The sequence below is a fragment of the Lingula anatina genome, chromosome 7 (assembly GCF_051362555.1).
Source record: "Lingula anatina isolate TDL-2025a chromosome 7, LinAna3.0, whole genome shotgun sequence".
Lineage (NCBI taxonomy): Eukaryota > Metazoa > Brachiopoda > Lingulata > Lingulida > Lingulidae > Lingula > Lingula anatina.
The window spans coordinates 13,927,224-13,948,651 of NC_141773.1; the positions used below are offsets into that span (position 1 = coordinate 13,927,224).

The following is a 21,428-nucleotide window of genomic DNA, read 5'->3' on the forward strand; positions in this document are numbered from 1 at the left end:
CAGTTATGAGGTTTTTTGGACTACCGGCAGATTTCAGACTTTTTTGGAGCCAAAAATGCCCCAAGCCATATTTAAACTTTTTTTTCACTAAATGGCAGTCTCATCCCTGCATGGTTCAGTTGCTCAGGTCTGGTTCATGGTGTAAGCTGGAAGTTGTAAATAAATTGGTAATTCCAATCCTGGATTGTATGCTCCCTTCTGAGATGAGACTTATTTCCAATTGTTAAAATTGAACTCCTTCAGAAATCTCAAGGATAAATTTTTTAACCACCTGGGTTATTTATTTATTTATTTAGACTTTACTTTGACATCATTATTATTATTTTATTTGCCAAGTGATTAATTTTTTTAACAAATAGCCGATGAAATTGGAGTATTTCTGTTTGCCTACTGTACCAAAGACATTTTGTTTTTTTTTCTTATTTCAAACTAAAGGATGTTTAACAATCAGATAATTATTTGTGGTGATGTGTCAATTATTTGTGATGAGTCGAGCAGTGTTTTAACAGTCTGTGAAAAGTGTATGTGTCTAACTGGTCATTTACAACCCCCCTGGACGAGTTCTCCAATATATCTTATATCTATTGTATAAAATGTAACAATATCAATTTGAAGAGACCTCAATAATATTCGGAGTGATTTTAATGACCATCAATATATCAAGTTATGAATAAAATCAAGAATATTGTAATTCATAAATTATTTTTAAAGATAATTTTCTTCACTGAAATTCAGTCTCTTCCCTGACTGCATGCAGTGATTCTTTGCATTTTCATAAAGTTTTTTTTTTCTTTTTTAAATAATTTTAAATTTCTTGAAAAGGGCATGCTGGCTTGTGACATAGGTTGTCCCTAAAAGATGAGAAAGATAAATAACTGTGGAAATGCTTCTTCTTCCCATGGTGATATAAAAATTATGATTTCTTAGTCTCCTAGATTAACTTTCTACAATAAATGTATTTATTCTCCTAGGTAACCAAGGTGGGCGTGTTCAGCTGTGGTCCACCAGGCCTCACCAAGGGTGTGGAGAAAGCCTGCATCGAGAGCAGCAAGCACTCCAAGGCTCTCTTTGAACACCACTATGAGAACTTTTAATGCTGGCATCCCCAGGGAAATATGCTCCTCCATATATGGGTGACATCAGGAGGAAAATCTGTGGAATTTGCAGCAAAAGAAGAATATACCTTGAGTCAAAAAATTAATTTAAACATGACACTATTATACAATTAACAAAGGAGTTATACTTTTGATTTCAAACCAACAGAATACTGGAAAATAAGAGTAGTCTTCATGTCAGTCTTGCGGATCCAGTATTTTTGGACCAGCTAGATCAGTATGTAAGGTGCATTTCCAGTAAAGTTGGTAGAGTTTAACTTAGTACCTGGACCATGCTGTCATAACAGATAGGTATCATTGTGGTTTTAAACCAAGAGCTGAAATTAATCCCCATGTTCTTGCGAGTGTCAGATGTTTAGTTGATGCAACTCAATATGTGACAGTGCTAAATAAATTGGCTAAAACAGGACTGTGAACCACCCTTCACTTGCATACAATAAGGCTAGGTGGTTTGCCTGCAGTAATCTGGGATGTTCTGATTTGAAAGTAGAGACCTCTTTGTTAAAACTTTGTTAAAACTTAGGCTTCTAAGCATTTACTGGAATTTTAAAATGCATCATTGGGTGAGAATAATAATCCAGACTTTTCTTTTTCCATATTTAAAATTTTATTTTGATCAAGAATTTTATCTTGGTAAATCCATTTAACTCATATATTTTAAAAAGGAGCTTCCAAGTGCTTAGGGTTATGAATATTTTGGGATTTATACATCCGAGAAAGTAAAGTTCTGCGCTTCTGTAAGGCATTGATATGTCATTAATTCAGTGACTTTAATCTCAGTTTTATTTAAACATTTTTACGAATTTCACAATGGGATGACAACCCCTCAAACATCCTTACCAACATTGGGAGGGGTGCCAGTGACTTTATATAAGCTTATATAAATGCTATCCTTCAGAGTAAGTTGAGACTTTTATTAGGTCTTTTGTGCCATGGTAACCAGTTGATAGCATCATTATTTAGATTTTTAATTGTTGAATTGTGTCAAGAATACACCTCTTTAAGCGTTTCTTTTCCCAATATTGTTTGATTATGCATTTAACAAGGGTTGACCCTTGAATCCACATTTCCCAGACTGTAAAATGTACATCTCAAATGGTGTAAGAGTGAAAACTTAGTGTAGCCTCTTTTGGTTGGTGTGCATCACTTTCCCCACTTTCTGGTCAACTTTAAATTTATCCATTCATTTATAGCAAGCTTTCTTCAAGGCTCATGGATATTTGTTATGAATAGGGATTACAGGGACTAAACATATCCAGTGTTATTTAAAAAACAAAACTTAAAAATATGTACATCAAACAAAAGTAGATTGAATTACTGAAGCAAAAAAATTACTAGGAAAGGATCCGACTTCTTATTATAATTTTTTTTTTTTTTTGAAGGCTGAGATGATCTCCTGTGCCTTGAAGCATAAACTTGCACACCAGAATAATGAAATAAAATCAACAACACCTTGAATTGTTTTCAAACAAAAATGATTTGTTTATTGAACTGAGAGAATATCATCCATTGTTTCCTTCAAACTTATTTCAAAAACTGCCTTCCAAAGTTTTCCACCTACATGCAGATTGCGTTAATTCCATCTCAAAATGCTCCATTACATATTCAACAAGCCTTGAATAATCTTATGAAATATGTACAACATAAACTGATGGCAAAGAAGATGACAAGAACTTGCTTCTCTCATATCTAGATTACAAAGTGGGCCCCTTTTATTACAAATATCCAGTTTTGACCAAACTGTGGTACTTCTGAACACTTTATCCAAAATTTTATTTCAAAAACTTGAGATAGAAATGTTGAACCTATATTCATTGTCAACATGCAATATTACAATTGAATTTTTTGGTAAAGAACCTTTTCTGTTTACTTAAATCTTTCCACCTTGCACATTTATCAATGCATTTCATCTTCATTCTCAACATTTTAATTAGAGGAGAAACAAATTCTCGGTTCATTGTTGTATCCTAAAAATTGTATCAGAGTTATATTCAAATCAAAAGATGTTTTCAAGTTCTGTTTGGAAATCTTTTTCTAACTTCACAAACAAATATATAAAGAACATCATGCATTCATTAAGAAATTTTTTTCATGCAGCATTTTCCTTAGAAATACAAAAGGGATCAACTACAATATATAAACTGCACAAGATAGTGATAAAAACGGTTACACTGACAACAATATTTCAATCACTTCCATTTTTGAGGCCATGCTCATCAAGTAGATTCAAAACTCTAACATTTTTTTTATAAATCTTCCAACTTATAAATTTAAAACTGTTTGGATTTGACTTGGCATTTCAACAAAAGTGGAGTAGTTGGCAAAATTATCCTCAGTGTATTATCTACTAAATAAACCACCCGAATGTTTGACCGAAGAACATTGAAGTGAAACTTGATACCATTTTGCTTTGCATTTTTCTGTTTGGTTTAATCAAAATAAATTGTCATTGTAACTTAGCAGGATTAAATAATTTAACAGTAGTTTGCCCATACCTTCAACCAAATGAATTTTTTTTTTTTTTTTTTGGGGGGGGGGGGGGGGGGGGGGCTAAATAATAACACCTTCCAAAGAGTCTACCCATCTGAAGAATCACTATCACTGCCCAAAGTTCACTCATTCAGGTGTTTTTCAGGTGCTATGAATTTGGTGCCTTCTGCTTAACCATCCTTCCTCCTTGCATGCTCCATACCTTGTCTACGGAACATATTCAAAAATGAACAAATATCACACTTAAAAAAAGAAATTCAACTTCCAATTCAAAAGAAGTTCAAGAGTTACTCTTAGATTCACATAAAGATTCTTAGAAAAGATTCAGGCAAAACATGTTACTTTAATTTCTTACACAATTACTTTAGGTATCAATTTAATAATAAAAAAATTTAACACTACAAGCAGGACACTTGACAAATGATGTCATGCTTTTCACAGCGTGTCACCAAATTCATACCACAACATGATTTTAAACATTCTGCTGGCGGGGTCTTTTCTCCAGTGATGGAACGCTCTGAAAAACACTTTTAATTTTGCTGCAATTTTAGCAGCATTAGAACAGAATGAATATTAATAATAATGATAATAAATAAATAATAATAAAATAAGAGATTTCATCAACTTGGCCATCATCTTTGCATATTTCCAATAAACTACAGTAATATACATGCCATAGTGCACAAGCAAAACTATGCTGAACATAATATTTTCTTTTCTTTTTTCACTATTAATCTCAAATTAACATATTAAACCTTCAACACCTAACATTTCCATAATATGTACAGTTACCTTCGTCCTCAACTCTGCACTCATTTGCACCAAGGAGTTTCACATCCGGGTCAAAGTTCAGAGTTCACTCTCAAGTAAAGTCTTTGTTGGTAAAGAAAAGAAAAACCTCATAACTACCATGTATTTCATTTCCCTCAAAATGCAAGTAAACGAAGGTAATTCACCTTGTCAACAAAGTCATCCAGTTCTACACAAGATGAAAACATTTTCATATTGACAAAATGTGACATATACACATAAAATTACGACAGTTTTGCTTTGTAGTCTACATTGCATTAATTCACAGTAATACATATAGTTTTTAAAATATTATTAAAATAATATTATTACTTTCCACTTATTTTTAAGACACTTCTTTTCTCCCTTTCTAGGAAACAATACAGAGATACATAATTTTCATAGCCTGAAAATATGAGACATTTACAAAATATACACTATAAGTCCTTGCTCAAACACCATTGAAACCAGTCAAATATTAAGTTTATCCAAGACAGCAACAAAGTGAGTACTCAAGATGGGAAACCCAACAAATTGAGATGTGAAATCTAAACTGGCTTAAAGGTTGTTGAGCAAGTACGCAAGCAGATATCAAAAATTTTGAGATACCTTACCAGATAATAAAAAGATAATCTGTGTCACTTCAGACCAAGGATGGGCTGCCATCTTTCAATCCAGGAACAGCTTTAAAACCTGCAGAAAAACTTTAAAATGAATTAGTGACTTTACCACTTAACTAAATCTTAACTAAGAAGATGCAATCTTAACTAGTAAGAATTACTATACAGTTACTCCTCTTCAAGTTTCATTTTCACATTTTTTTTCCTATAATCATTTCCAATTGTCTGGTTCAGTGCTTATTTTAGTGCTTTTTTGCAGCATTAAGTTTTTTCAGTACTTATGTTTTCTGCATACAAATATATTTTTTCTTTTTCTGTTCTTTCTACTTCACACAATAAAATGCATTTTTTTGTTTGTTTTTTTCGTGTATTCTGAGGTAAATCGTTACTCCCTTCTTGTAACATAGACATACAACCCTGTTTGTCAACCACCATCTACGTGTTATCCGGGCTCTGGCCTCTGAACCAAGGGGTCACGATGACGCTTTGGGTTCTTTAACCTCGTCATAGCCTCATTGGGGCAAGTCGTTTTCCATAATTTTACGAAGTTGTGTTCACTTTCCGCTAGCCATCAGGGCACATTTTGGACAAAACTCAAGTGACACATTATCTTTGTCCACATGAAGGCAAATCCCACCACTAGGAGCCACAGTGCGAGCTCTCTTAGATGGTGTTCTATAGTCATGATCTAGGTTTGCTGCCCTTTTGGTTGTGAAAGAGGAGGTTAGCGTAACCCCTTTAACACTGTCCATATTCTGTAAGATATTTGCCAGCACACTTTGATTTGCCAGCACATTTTTTAAGTATGCCACCTCTTCTTGTAAAGAAACATTGTCTTCGTCTAGTCTCTTTGACTTTAATATCAGGGCTTCGTTTTCTTTTCTCAGAGCCTGCACTTCAGATTCAAGTCCTTGCATATAGGCTTTCTTCTTTTGTCGGTTAAGTTTGGCCATTTCGGCATTGTGGCGATTACGAGCAAGAATGTCAGGTATATTGGCCACATCAACAGGTTGTACTGGTGCGGCCTTTACCACTTGCACCACTCTCGTATTAGAAGAAGTCTGTTTCGTGGTGACACTCAGGGCAGGCCTTTTCTCTGCTTTTCTTGGCATGATGGTGAATTTTGTACTAGTAACAGTTTTTTCAGATTTCTGCGTCTGCTCGGGGACTATCCCAGATGCATCACACAAATACCCCAAGAAGTCTTCGTCAACTTTGGTCTCTTCTGTGTCACTCAAATTGTTACCCTTTTCAGTTTCAATAGAAGCGTTCTCTGGTGCATCAGGTAACATGTGCAGTAGGTGACTGTCGTCTTCTTGGACTAAATCATCAAAAGTAATACTTGTCTCTAACTCAGGGAAAAGTTGTGAAGACTCAGTGTCTAAATCCTCCATAAATCCTGTATCTGTGCTGGAGGAATAACTTCCCGCTGGACTCCCGAGGCTGTACTTGTCGTCACAGTCCGGGCTGTAGGCTGGGGAAAGCATTGGATCGGCGCCTCTTTCTACGGAGACGGCCTTCAAGACTTCTTCAAGTTGGCTATCAACATCAACAAAGGCATGGGTAACATCAATGTCTTCCATATCAACAAGTTGTTACAACAAATAAAAACTTTGCGTACAACTTTAAAGCACTCGACCTGACGTTTTACTATAAAGGTTCGGGTAACAAAAGTCTGCAGAGCTGTATATTGTTTTTTTCACGAAATGTACCCGTAAGTTCTGACTGTTAATTAAGACAGTATAAATTTCTTACTTTTGACTGTTCGACGTCAAATTAGTCTACTGCAACGGTCGCTATTCTGACATCAATCCGACAGAAATATGAGCCAATATGCGACAGATTTTTTCACTAATTGTTACAGTTAAGGTGTATTACCTCTTTTAACAAGCTCCTCCGCTGTTGCCTTACAAATGTCGATAAGAAACGATCTCAACCTTCCTCAAACTTCAAAGTAAAAATGCTGAGCCAGACAAACGTGAGTAAAACGTTTGTAACTCGAGATTGGATGAATGGAGTCACATGGTTCAAATTATGCCCACTGATTGGATATCTATTTTTAACCATGATGTCATTGCAATCACCTGCCCGACGTTCATGAAACGTAAGGCGGCTTGCAGTTTTGATTCATACGCTGTGTGGGAATATTTGTCTACTCTTTCATCAAAGAAAGGGCCCCACATTGAAAGGCCGTGGCAATTTGCTGATAGACTATCAACACAAAAGCAAAAGCTATGTAATAAAACATCTGAATAGCCTAAAAAGTTGGAATACGCTTATATCTGGCGGAAGAATCGATATGTAGTACCGATTTTATGCGGGATCAAAAGATGTTCTTTAAAAAAAATATCCCTATTTTTGTAGAAAGTGGTCATATAAATAATTATTTTAAATAAAAACAATGGTAATTTTTCATAAGATAAAAATTATCTCGTGAATTGTAAAATGCGGCCCTGCTCTCTCATATCAGGAAACGAAGGAAACGTCAACATGGCCACAGCTGATGAGGCCGAGATATTACCTCTGGCCGAGAGTTTCCTTGCTGCTGATGTAGGCGAGTCTTCCAGTCCGACGGCAACCATGTGGGACCCTCTGTCTTGTAAAGACTGGGACAATGAAAAGGCGTCTCCCCAGTGCTTAACCAGAATCAAGAGGTGATTAATATGTCTTAAAACTTCTATGACATAGTGAAAAATGAAAATGAAAGATGAAAAAGTTACTAGACCGTAAGTTAAAAATATCCCTTCTTGGAGAAAAACTAAAACATACGGGGAATTCAGTCACACCTTGCACAGTATATTAAAATGTGTAAACAGCAAGTGCTGCTTTTACTAATTAAATACAAATTGCTATGTAAAATAAATCTCCAAGTTAAACACCTTGATAATTGTTAAGCACAATGCTAATAATTCAATTTCAGGGACATCATGAGTATTTACCAAGAGCCGCCGCCTGGTATGTGTATTGTGCCTGACAAGGACAACATAACAAAGGTATTTTTTGGTGGATAAATTTAATGCAATAATTGTTAAAGGGTACAAGTACTGTACAAGAAATTGAAAGGACTGGTACAGAACCAATTTGATGTGACCTATATTTGTAGGCTAGTTTTTGAGGAATAATAATGAAGCATTTGCAAAATTCTAATTCATTTTTCACCCAAGGATTGCATGTTATTTCTCAAAACCTGCACTCTCCCTGCTAGCCAGTCAGGTCCAGTCACTGGACATTATTTACATTATTCTTTAATTGTAAGATATTTATTGAAGCTAAAAAGACACTCATGTATTTTTCCTTCAGATTCATGCTCTTATAACTGGTCCATTCGACACTCCATACGAAGGGGGTTTCTTTTACTTCCTGATACGATGTCCACCAGATTATCCAATCAGAGCACCAAGAGTTCGGCTGTTGACCACAGGAGATGGGCGTGTCCGATTTAACCCTAACCTGTACAGGAATGGCAAAGTCTGTTTGAGTATTTTAGGGTAAGGACTATGCACTCAGAGGTTTTTAAGTGGTAACAAAGTATATATATAAGATCGCATTCACAACGAGTTGAGCCATGGCTTTACAAATCCTGGAACTAAATATGGCGGACGTACATAAAAAAAAGAAAAACCGCCTAATTTTTTAATAGTCTCTCCGCCTCTCACATGCCTCCCCATGCGTCGTCCCTGCGGGGGTACAGTCATTAAATCTCGGCTCCATTGGGACGACACATGGGGAGGCGTGTGAGAGGCGGAGAGACTATTAAAAGATTAGGCGGTTTTTCTTTCATGTACGTCTGCCATATTTAGTTCCAGGATTTGTAAAGCCATGGCTCAACTCGTTGTGAATGCGATCTTAGATGGCTTAGTGTATATAAGCAATTAACTGATTTTTTCTTTGCTTGAACAACATGTCAGGCAGTGCAAAATATCTCTTCAATTTACAAAAGTAGTTGAACTTTGAATTAACGAGCAGGAATTGTTGTGCTTCATGACCTGACATACAGTTTTAGCTATTAACAGATTCATATTAAATTTTATAATTAGTACAGCAGATCTCACATTTAGTGGCCTTGCTCAAACTGGACACTCGCCTTTTACTGAATATGGATGTCCCAATCTGATCATGTGAAAGAGAGTGGTATAAAAATTATTTGTATTATGTTCAAAAATAGCTTAAGTCATTAAGAATGTTACATTAAAGAGACAACCTGTTGAATGGAAATCGTAACAACTATTGTTCACAACACAGAACACAATCTAGGTTGATTTTGATGGTCTTGACTAATGCAGTAAGCTGCAGAATATAAAAGGCAATGGCCAGCTGCAGGTCCACAACACACTGGATCACACCAAACACAATTTAGTTTTAAACAAATTCGAAATGTTTTGTTTCTTTATCCAGAGCTTCATCAGTTGTGTTATGCACCCAAAGTTACATTGATGGATCCTTCAAGACTAATGCCTGATATATAAATGTGATGAACTCGTCTTGTGTAATGTGTTGGAGTTAAACTAAGTAATACCCATTCCCTCTTGAGTTTAAGCTGTTATTAGATTCAGGAATTTGCTATTACAACCAATGTCTTTATGAGTTTAATCAGTATTTTAATATGATTCCAGCACATGGTCAGGTCCAGCATGGAGTCCCGCACAGAGCCTGTCTAGTGTTCTCATCTCCATACAGTCTCTTATGAATGAGAAACCATACCACAATGAACCAGGATTCGAACAGGTGCAGACTGGATTTAATTTTAATTGTTTTTTTTTTTTTAATTTTTTGTTTTCCAAAAAAAAAATAAATAAATAAAATAAATAAATAAAGGAGAAAAATAACAAAGATCCATTATAAGATAATGATAATGTAAATAGGTGATAACAATCACTGAAGGTAAATAAAGAATTATGATAAAATTCTGGTAGAACTCATTGAATGAGTAGTGCTATAAATGAATTATAATAGGTACATGTAGAAAGATATCAGTGAAATTTTAGTGATCTTTGAGACTGGGTTCCCATAAACCTGTTGCACTAGCAGGATCGATCTAACTATGAGAAGATTCTTACTAAATTGCACTCGGCATAAGTGGCTTGAATGTCTGACACGTCCACTGAAGCTGCTAGGAGGGCAATTAACTTGTGTTCACGCTTAAACTGAATGTAATTAAGGGAAAATCCCCTCATAAATTATTTGGATGTAACTCTAACTTTGGGCTGACCTAACTACATTATGTTTGCCTGCTTTCAGATGATGCTTAAAGTATATAATGTACAGCAGTTTTCTGTTGGCTTTATGGTATATTTGTACATTGAATCATTTTATTTGTTGCAGGAAAGGACCCCAGGAGATGCCAAAAGGTATAATGACATCATAAGACATGAAACCCTACGAGTAGCAGTTTGTGATATGCTAGAGGGAAGGTGTCAGTGTCCACAAGCATTAAGGTAAGGAGTCAATGTCCACAAGCATTAAGGTAAGGAGTCAATGTCCACAAGCATTAAGGTAAAGAGTTAATGTCCACAAGCATTAAGGTAAGGAGTCAATGTCCACAAGCATTAAGGTAAATAAGGAGTCAATTTCCACAAGAATAATCACTTTCAATGATTTTGTTATAGAATATAACAGTGAATTTAATGGACAGTAAATCAACTTCCTTATATAAACGTATAATTGAATTGTGAGAATTGTACTAGTAATTTCCCAAAGAACTGATATTCATTATTATTAAAAAAATCAGAGTTTATTTGAATTATAAAAGGAAGTAGGAATGTTAAGGAAGTGGTTATATTTTGTCAGTTATATGAATTTTTTTTTAATGTTTTGTATGTATATTTATTCATTTATTTGCTTCTTGTTTATTAAAGCTGTAGCTGGCATATTTTCCAATTTCATATTTGATCCCGTTGTAGAAATGTGAAAATGACATGTTTTAATGTATATGTGTGCACTGATGTTGTAATTTTTAATTAATATCTGTATCTAGTAACAAGTAAATTGTCTGTTTGTTTTGTAACAGGTATTTTCTTGATATTTTATTTCAGGGAGGTGATGGAGAAATCATTTCCAGAGTATTACGATTACTATGAATCCACTTGCCTATCCAATTCCCACCTATCTGGACAAAATATGCAGGTAAGGTTTGAAGATATATTCCTCAGATATTCGATAATTACTTATTGAATTTTAACAAAAACAAATTAATATATTCTATAGCAATGCTTTGTTAGTTACACATTAAAATGTTGATTCAGTGATGTCTTGGCTTCACGTCAAAAAGCACAAGGCATGCCATTTTTATGAGTGACTAAACTGAAAGATCTTGAAATAAGAAAATAGTGCGGTTATATCATTTATGACAATAGGTAGATGCAGCATTTGATTTTTTTTTTTTTTTTTTTTTTTTTTTTTTTTTTTTTTTTTTTTTTTTTTATCACTGAATATACAGTTGCTATTATTGGCAATTTTAGTGGGTATGTTTTAAAAGTTTAGAAAGTGTAATTATTAATTTTGGATAGTATGGCTGTTTTAAGTTTTAATTTTTATATTATACACAGTGTTCAGAAAAAACTTAACATTCAGCATTTATTATTATTATTATTATTATTATTATTATTATTATTATTATTATATCACTAGGACCCATTCGGTGAGAAACGAGGGAAATTTGATTATGGTGCAATTCTCAAAAGACTTCAGACATTAAAAGTTAAACTGGAGGACCGGTTCTTATCCTCAGACTGTGAGGACTTGAGTGATGACAGTGGGGGCGTGGGAGGAGGAGGAGGAGGAGGAACAAAAGGAGAAGGAGATACAGAGGACACTTCTAATACAAACTCACAGACTCCAGAGACAACAAAACATAATAAGGGTTTACGTGTATAACACATACCCTGCGGGTCAAATATATAGTCTGATTCCCAAATTATATCGTGATTATCCCAACATGGAACGAGTAAAACATTGAGAAGGGCAAGATAAAGGAAGAACTGCATGTTGTGTTTTTTGAAGGCTTTGCACTAGCGCTGTTTCTTGACATGGCAAGCAGAAAAAGTGGCATGTTTATGTATATGGCTTCTTCAGCAATAGATAGATTTCTGATGGATGTGGTTTGTGTGTAACCACAAACCAAAGGCAAATTTGTGCAGAGCCAGTTTAGTGGTTTAATCTGTCAGCAGCGAGTTTTAAGTGAGTTTTCAGCCAAGCAGAAGTCAATTTCTCTAGCAGTATTTAAATAGATGGATTTTAATGTGGTTCGTATCACTGAAGACCATAGTCAATATTAGGCTTGTACTGAGGGCTGGCACCTTGTGATTGAATTTTAAAAACTGATGATAATGATATGATATCTGGTGGATAAATATTACACACTAGTGTTGTTATTTGAATCCCCCTCCCGAACCCCCGAACCCCCCCCCCCCCCCCCCCAAAAAAAAACAAATTAATTAGTAGACCTCATATGCCTCGGACACATGAATGTTTTAAATTAACGTTTTCAGTAATTTTACACAACATATATGAGACGTTGGAAACAAATAACCCCAAAACAAAATGCCAGAATTAAAGTAACTGTACTTTGTTCCCCATTACTTTGTACAGGTGACATTCGTCTCATATACAAACCCCAATACTAACCCTAACCTGTACTTATCATATGGGACCTTGAACTCCCATTTCCAGGACAACCGCCTGTTGCCTATTGTTATTGCCTGGGTGCTCCCTGATGATTAAAAAGGACTTATGATGAACTGGGGGGGAAAAGGAAAAGGTTCACTTTTCATTAAGATCCACCTAACCCTCTCCACTAAAAAATAAATAAATAAATATGCTCCTCCCATTTAAGGCCCAGCCCAGTAATGCGATTTTTCTAGCGAGTTCTAGGTGAAATAAAATGCTTCAGTGATTAGGCACTGTGTTTTTAGACTATGATTTTCTTTTATTGAACACCAGTTTTAATAACCAGAAACAGTGGAACGAACAAGTACAACGTGATACGTGGAGTTCTAAATCGCTAATGGATAAGTTTTTTTTTTTTTTAATTCATATTAAAATTTAAAGTTGGCTCCCCTTTGTATCAAACTTATGTACTGAAAACTGAACAAACAGATGTAGGGGGAGAACTTTCCTTTATGTCTCCTCATTCACACAATAAAGCAACAGTAAAAGAAAAACAAGTATGATGTTGAAAATTTGGCTGGTGACGGCCGTTTTTATTGAAAAGTCCCTCTAATGAATGAATAAATGAATGACTGGTGTAATTTAGTAGATAGCATAAAATAATGTGGAGTAAATGCAAGTACGTAATGTTCAGGCCTGAAAAAACTGTATTAATATGTAATTTCCAAACAAATAGTACACATATTTATTTGTGGGGTTACAAAGAGGTTAAAAATTGATTATAGCCAAAAGAAGAAAAAGCCCAAACCAAAATTGTGAAATCCGAAAAAACGTGCAGTGAAACTGCAAAGCCAAAATGGGTTTTCAAAGAGGTCAAAAACAATGATTGTGCCAAAAGGAAAAATAAAGCCAAAATTGTGAAAGCCGAAAAGGTGCGCTGTGTAACTTTAAAGCCAAAATGCGTTCTCAAGCCAAATGTAAAATTAAAGCCGATCAAGTTTAAGAAAATGGCAAAAAAAAGTGAATGTATATTGTAAATAGCCTAATGGATCTGTACAAAATTAAATTATTTTAGTATTTTGAAGTCTGCACTTGGTCTAGTTAGTGTTATATACCTGTCGTGATTTCCTCCCTTTAAGCTTCAAAGAGAAAGATATATGATTAAACGGTCGGTAAAATAATTGGCGTGAGAATTCGTAAAGAAAGTAGGAATTAGAATTATCTGGGGATTGAAGAAACCCTATAGCAGATTTATTATGTGCATTTTTCATGCATGAATTAGCCAGATATATAATCTGTGAATAGCGTCAAAGCGAAAGAATGCATGATAAAACTGCCGGTAAAATAATTGGTGCAGTAAAAAGAGAAGGAATGGGAATTCACTGGGAATTGAAGGTACCCTATACCAGATGAATTATTTGCACCAGAGCATCGTGTCATGAATTAGCCAGGGACAATAGGTGAATTTCTAATGAAGCATCAACCTGTTACCCTGGTAGAGGGTAAATCGAATCGGAATGGTTTTATATGTCAGGATGCTCACCGAGGCTTGCGTACAAAAATGAAGACAGTCGAAGCACGACTGTGCGAGAACAGCTGATACCCAGCTACTGTGCTGTTTTCGTCGTTTTTCTTTGTGTCTTAATCTGTTATTCTTTAATCTGTATTTCATTCTGTATTAGTAAGCCTTCCCAACATCATTCGATAGCTATAAAACGAGACTTATTAGCCGAGATTCTTATGGCCTCCTTGGCGCCCACGTAGTGAAGAAAGCTGATGTCATGCGTCATACAGTACATAATGGCTGATGCCGATGCATGATGGAGGCCTCCAGTTGAACCTGTTCAATAATAATTTAAAAATGGGAGAAAGGTACAGTGACAGTTAGAAGGTCAGTGAGCAGAGGGCTGAACGAGTATAATTAACAAAAGTCAGCGTGCCGATGCAATTTACTGTTTACACAACGTTGAAATCTCCGGGGTACACCGAAGGCTGATGTCTCGGCTTTAGTGTACGGCTTCAAGAGAACGACTTAGACCAGTGTCAAAATTTATTAAAACTTTCAACCCCTAAAAGCTTTCATTCATTCATTCGCTACATAGAAGTTTTGTCTAAAAAGTATGCCTGGGATTTCATTACAGCAGCTCCGTTTTCAATGTACATGCGCGCGTGTTTCAATCAGGCTAGTGGGGTCACGTTGAACTGGCAAACATGTTCATTTTCAGGCCCGTAGCCGGGGGGGGGGGGGGGGTCGAAAAAAACAACCTTTTTGCTGGGAAAAGGTCCACTCTGAGTAAAATTTGATCTATGTACTTGAGGATTTTATGGTGAAAGGTCCACTTTTTCAGAAAACGACCCACCCACCCCCCTCTAAAATAGTTGGCTACAGGCCAGATTTTGGTATCTTTTTAATTCAACACGATTCAAAGAGTTATAAAAACGTTTCCTAAACAAGCGTGATGTCAAACATCTAAATATAATTGTTCTCTTCAGTTTGGGCATGACTATCACTACGCCGAAAGCAGTTAGTTATATCACGAACTAAGGAACTAAGACGTTTCCTAAACACGCGTGATCTCAGTGTATATATGTATGGATTAGCACATGTATTAAGAAATCCAAATGAGCATGCAAACAGACTGGTAATATACTGATTGATATCAAGACTTGGCGATTGCAATGTGAATACCATATTAGTGATTAGAAAAGGCAAAACGCTAATTATAAATACGGCCAGTAAAATTAAGCTAGACAAAATAACTTGTTGATCCATCTGTATGATTTTTACATAGTGTATGTCCGAACCTAATCGAACATCCATCACTTCGGTAGTTTCTTGAGCTATTATATCGACAGTGTCACATGCAGGGTTCTCGTTGTCTCTTGTCCATCTAATTTGAGCATTCGCGTAAGTTTCTCTTTTGAATATTTGCGCTACACTTGTTTGCTGCGAGGTGGAAGCAGCCGGAAGTTCTGGTCCTCCCTGATCGTCTCTATCTCTATCTGAAATGTCTTCTATATCGGATTGTACGTTTCTAGTATATTTTGGTACACCAGCACGACTGCTTTCTTGACCCCATGGTGAAACTGGCTCCAAAGGAGTAAAAGTCGGAGAAGATGATTCTCCTCTTTTGTTGCGATCTTCCGCCAAAAAAGTGTTTGCCACATTGGAAGAAACTGTTTGAACTGTGTATCCAGTATGGTATGGTTTGATCATTTTGCGTTGCTTTAAGATTTTCTTCACGACTGATGAGTAAGATAAGACCGTAATTATAATGCAGGTGCCCACAAATATAGAGATACATGTAGTTACGACTAAATCCACACCCGACTGTCCGTCGCCCTTGTGACATTGTAATGGGATCACAAATGCATCGTTCAACACGGAAATACAGGCCAAGATTGTTCCTAGAACCCATTGTGCGCTTACACATATTCTAAAAAGATGTTTACGGATAGTCAGAGTAGGCTTGTGAAATTTTGCTGCTCGCAGGACACTAATACATGCCAAAATGACAATATTCATAAGTGGACCCATGGCTAAAGTACGCCCTAGAAAGCATATGATAGAAATTGTCGATTCATCCCATGACCAAACCATCATAACGAATACCGGGCACCCGTAGACTGACATGAACAAATCGACTATTGCTAAATTAATGTGGAATGAATTCCACCATGTTCTCAGAGACGGAGTACTTCTTGTAATGATAATAACGCAAATGTTACCGAATGTTCCAACAATTGCCACGATAATGATCCACAAAGTCACGATGATGTTGGCCCATCTGGTATCATCAAAAAATCCTGGCTGATTCCATAAGCTAGTAATGTTTTCTGTTGCGTTTCTATAATCGTCGGACGAATTCATGTTCATATGTACCGATAGGTAGTACGTAGTATTTGCTGTGTTTATAGAAGGCCTATAAAAAGGAAGGCGTCAATCTAGCCCACTCGATGCGATGATCTCAAGACGTTTTCTTCATGTGAGTATTTCAGAACGAGTAAGAATTATATAGATGGTTTGGAAGGTTATACTGCCCATATATATAATCTACTTTGCATTATAGGCCAACCCTGAAGCACTAATACACTCCCAGTATCTGATCCGAGTTACATCACAAACTACGTATGCAACAACCAGTGCCAGATAAACCACGCCCTGATAGCAATGCAAAGAAAACAAACCCCAGACTGTTAAAATGATTGACGGAGATTAGCTAACAGGCCACTCCCTAGTGCAGTGTTGGAACTGATTTGCTATGCAAAAAGAAAAAAAAACAGCCACCAAACCTCCAGTTCAAAAATTGTTCAAATTAATTATAGACAATTTTGGATGAAGGCATGCGCAAAGTGCCGCATATACCCAGTACATGTTTGAAATAAATGCATGTAACTCTCTTTTGTGTCAACTGTATGGTCAAAATGTATTCCTATCACTTAGAAACTGCATATTGGAATATAATGGGTGTATATAATGGGTGTATGTTCGTTTTCTCACATTCCCACTTAGCGTGATGATTAGCTGCCTATAAATGTTAACAGTAAAATTAACGATCACCCTTGTAGCAATGTACATAAATGCAGTTGGGGTGACTTTCTTTGCCAGGGAAGTATATGGCCCGTATTCCAGAATCTCCCTTTAGTGTTAAGGGAGACTTAAAGTCGACCTTATACGAAATTTGTATTCCAAGACCTTTCTTTATCTCACTTGAATGGAATCACTTAACAATCATCCTTAGCAAAGGAGTCAGTCATTTCTAGAATCTGCCTTTGCTTTAAGATTTCCTTTATTTTCGGCTGAGGAGTCCTTAAAATGTAAGGTTGGTCTGGAGTAACTTTTAGTCTTCCTTAAGCAGCCATCCTGTACAGTTCTCTTGTGAAAATTAGCTCCATGGGGGACTATGTTAACCAACTGGTGCGTCTTTATGATGTCAACAGGAATGCAAGACGCATGAGAATACGCCTACCTAAATTCAATGAAGACGTCTTCACCGATGACGATTTCTTTGCAAGGTTCCATTTCTCGAAAGATGGCTTCAACTACTTGATGGATTTAAATTATATTAATTAATTAATTATTAATAAAATGATAAATTAACAAATTAATAAATTTGGCTTAGATCAAAACATCCACATGCAGTGATAATGTCCATATGCACTGTTGCATGATTGAAGTTGACCTGTTGACCCCAATTATACAACATAACTGAGGCCTTTATAACGAGGAGGGTGTCACAAAGGCCTACTCTAACCAATGAGGAGCTCCTTTATGTCAGTGTCCCTTACCTAAAGGCTGACTTTTGTCAAAGTAATTCCTTATCAAAGGAGAGGCTAAAGTGTGGTCTTAGAATACCATTTCGTTAGGCCTTCCTTTACCAAGGAACACCTCATCAAAGGAAGCCTTTAAAAAGTTGACCTTAGGCCAATTTTAAGGAACATCTTGGAATACGGGCCTATGTTTTTGCAGTGCATATTATTTTTCCAATTTAAACCAAACCAACAAGTCAAATTCAGCCCATTCTGGTGCTATTCATGTGGATTGCATGACAACGGTATCATCACTGCAGTAAAGTGATCCATCCAGTGTAAAGGGGGCTTTAGTGGAGATCCGCTGTAATTGCGTGTCATTTTACAGGTAGCGTGCGCCAAGCAGCTGTAGCTGGCGCTGTCCATTGTTCCATCAACAACACTACATTATCATGTGTTCAATGCAATATCAGGATGAATCTCTTCAGTGCTTTAAGTGAGCGCTCTTCAGTCTTGGATGACGTCTTCCTGTCAGACTTTAAGACCTCTGTTAACCCTAAACCATTCAGCTCACTAAGAAACATTCCGCTTGTAATGCCAAGTCGCAGTATATAGGCTTGTGTATACTGAAAAATAGTCGGTTGGTCAATTAAAGATGAAGACAACGGCCTTATTTCGGAAGTTTTTGAAGTCATGCTTCCGGTAGAGGGCAGGTTTTTGTGCTGTTGAGAAGACTGAAAGTATAACGCAAGGCAGTGTGAAAAAAAAGATAGGTTCCAGCCCCAGCCCTCCTAACATTTTACATGTGTAATTCTGAAACATTTCATTCCGCTCTAACGAAGCTGAAGGTCTGCCCTCCATTTAGTTATAATGATTAGGATTAGTCTGACATAAGTGGATCAAAATCTATGGCGAGGCTTACCTGCATAAATGAATGGGAAGCGGACTCTGGGAAGTCACACCGGTTTTCCCATGATATTTGTGTAAGAAATCACAGGGATTCTTAAAAGGCTTATAAGCCAGAATTGTAAGGTGACAGACATGAAATCGTTGAAAGTTACAATTTTGTTATATTATAGTAGGTACTTTTAAAATTTGATAATTAAATAGATAAAAAAAAAAATACTTGTTTGTGCGCATTTTTTGATAATGGAAATGTGTTCTGTTTTATTTTTACGTGAATAAAAATGGCAAAAAGTCCTATTTTTATGCCTAATTAACTTGCAAAGCTACTTATCACTAGATCGTTCAAAGAGCAAATGAAAACGACAAAATCCCTCAAATAAAAGTAGGACTTTGTCGTCGATCGATATTCCTTCATAAATGTCAAAAAGACGTATGGTGTACCGAATGAATCATGAATCGCAATGGTAAAAAAATAAAATAAATAAACATAATAAAAAAATTAAAAAAAAAAACATCAATTCCAAGCTCAGGGGTGGGTCGATCATGATTCGTAGAAGGAAAAAAATCCCTTTTTCTCGAAGAAAATTAGATTTGGCACTAAAATCAAGTAAAGATTAACTGATAAACAAAAAGTTATGGAATATAAGAAAATTGTCTACCGCCAGCAAGAATGTTAATGCAGTTTTTGAAAAAAAAAAAATTAACAAACACCTTTTCCGTACAAAGGAATCCGATTTATTTCTTGATATGTCAGTTTTGGATCGGAAATGTATTATATGCCCATAGTTCTGTAGTATCCAAATAATCGCCGCGGTAGAGTTTCTATGAAATGCATTCACTGACTAATCTCAGTCGCATGATCGCCTGGCAGTATTAATAGGAAAAAGATGAAGTAATCACTGACACTATCTTAACAATTCCCCTTTAATACTTTGCCGGACCTTCTCACTGTGTGATGCTCTAGGAAAGCGGGATATGCAATCGATCCCTGATAATCTATACGCCAATCAGACTATCAAGCCTTCTATAAAAGATTATGCAATCAAACGATAATTTATAGATAGTATGTAGCTTATCTCATATTAGGCAAACAGCCTCAGGAGCTACCATTCATTTCATATTTTATTAGTGGGGTGATTGCAAGACGCCATGAGAAACGGAGATTTCTGGTTTTTGCATCTCCCGGTTTTAGCACTTTGCTTGACATCGGGTAAGTGGTGTTTATATCATATGTATATCTGTAGGCAAAGTACATTATAGCAAATTCACTGTAAATGCACCGTGAAGCAGGAAAACAATACTGCATGTGAGATGCTTTATGTGTCAAGATTGGCGGTCGAACCACTGGCAGAGAAAGTAATGATTAAAACGAATTTCGCAACACATTTTCAGATATTTATTAATTTAAAATGAGAAAGTTAGGGTAATAATTAGCACTGTTTGCCTCAAAGCCGTTTTTTTCTTTCTTCTCAAATAACGTAAGTAACAAATAATACACATTTCCTTTTTATCGGCAATACTGCATGGATAAAAATGTATAAAAATGTTACATCATGAATAAAATGTACTAAAACGAATCAAGTATCTTAATGACAATATCCTCGTTGTAGGCCTTGGTCAGTTGTGTCCGGAGGGGTGGCTGGAAAGTCCCTTCACGGATTTCTGCTTCCAATTCAACAGCGACAAATTCAGAAAAACGTGGACGGAGGCACGCGGGGCATGTCAGTCACGGTTTGGTGATCTGGCCTGGTATGAAAATACTGAAGAAAAGGTAAAGTGTCACTGAGAATAAAATTGGAGTCATTTGACTCTCTAGTCAGACAGAGTCCAGCACCCCTTGACCCTCATGGAGTTAATTTGACTCCTATATAAGGGTCAAATTACCCCACTACCAGAGTCTTCAGAGTCAGTCACCGCCTGGATCTCATGGAGTCAATCTGACTCTAAAATCAGAGTCAGGCGGCGTGGAGAGAACAGTTTTCATCATCCTTTGTCAGTATAAACATTATTTTATTGGCCATAGTTGGTTTTATGCATGAACAAGTGGTTTTCTGTGTGTTTCTGCATACAGAACTCGTGCACTTATTACTGGCCCGGGCTTTCAGTTGCCCACACCCTTTATGTGATATGTTGGTATACAGGTCAGCAGGTTTTGTTTCTAGGTTGTAGGTTTGACCCACCAATGCATGTCACTGGGGAGGTATGCTCACTCATTGGTATATATATATATATATATATATATATATATATATATATATATATATATATATATATATATATATATATATGATGCTGTTTATTACCAGATTTACTAATTGTTTGTTATTGCGCTGCCAATGTGCCACTCGACCGGATGGCCTTGTGGTTAAAGTGTCTGCCTTCAGAGCAGGAGAACGTGGGTTCGGACCCTATCGGGGACATACCGATCTTTAATACATGGCACCTGCTGTCTCCCCGCTTAGCACCGTTGTTGAGGTCTTTTTTCATAATGAGCCAAAGAGTCAAAAATCCCTTAATATGGGGTCATGGTGACTCTTTTGTAGAGATAAATCAAGGGATGTAGGGATGTGTGAATGGAGTCAATTGTGACCCTTCTGTGGGGTCTTGGATGGCGTTACTCCATCGATCGGTTCGAATGACCAGTAAGCTTTAA

The 21,428-nt window shown here is 36.3% G+C and overlaps 3 protein-coding genes across 9 annotated transcripts in view; 2 read left to right on the forward strand and 1 right to left on the reverse strand.

The window, feature by feature from the left end:
* LOC106151065 (dual oxidase) overlaps positions 1-2,590 on the forward strand; it is a 50,754-nt gene extending 48,164 nt beyond the window's left edge. For all 5 annotated transcript variants that reach the window (XM_087018571.1, XM_087018570.1, XM_087018568.1 and 2 more), the window contains one exon: positions 972-2,590. In XM_087018571.1, coding sequence (XP_086874697.1) covers positions 972-1,094 — 123 coding nt within the window. In that variant the 3' untranslated portion in view covers positions 1,095-2,590. The remainder of the gene's footprint in view (positions 1-971) is intronic.
* Positions 2,574-7,069, reverse strand: LOC106151077 (uncharacterized). 3 transcript variants are annotated; one of them, XM_013524165.2, is made up of 4 exons: positions 6,893-7,069; positions 5,009-6,553; positions 4,398-4,478; positions 2,574-4,144 (listed from the first exon to the last, which is right to left on the reverse strand). In XM_013524165.2, the coding sequence occupies exon 2, from the start codon at positions 6,499-6,501 to the stop codon at positions 5,569-5,571; it is 933 nt and encodes a 310-aa protein (XP_013379619.2). In that variant the 5' UTR covers positions 6,502-6,553; positions 6,893-7,069; the 3' UTR covers positions 2,574-4,144; positions 4,398-4,478; positions 5,009-5,568. The 3 variants fall into 3 exon arrangements, with proteins under 3 accessions (XP_013379619.2, XP_013379617.2, XP_013379620.2); XM_013524163.2 differs by having other exon boundaries at positions 2,574-4,478; XM_013524166.2 differs by having other exon boundaries at positions 2,574-4,478; positions 6,770-7,004.
* A 415-nt stretch (positions 7,070-7,484) lies between these two features.
* Positions 7,485-12,413, forward strand: LOC106151076 (ubiquitin-conjugating enzyme E2 Z). The gene is made up of 7 exons (XM_087018576.1): positions 7,485-7,668; positions 7,935-8,007; positions 8,315-8,502; positions 9,628-9,739; positions 10,337-10,449; positions 11,047-11,137; positions 11,642-12,413. Exons 1-7 carry the CDS (start codon positions 7,505-7,507, stop codon positions 11,885-11,887), a joined length of 987 nt encoding a protein of 328 aa, XP_086874702.1. The 5' UTR covers positions 7,485-7,504; the 3' UTR covers positions 11,888-12,413.
* Positions 12,414-21,428: the final 9,015 nt, after the last annotated feature.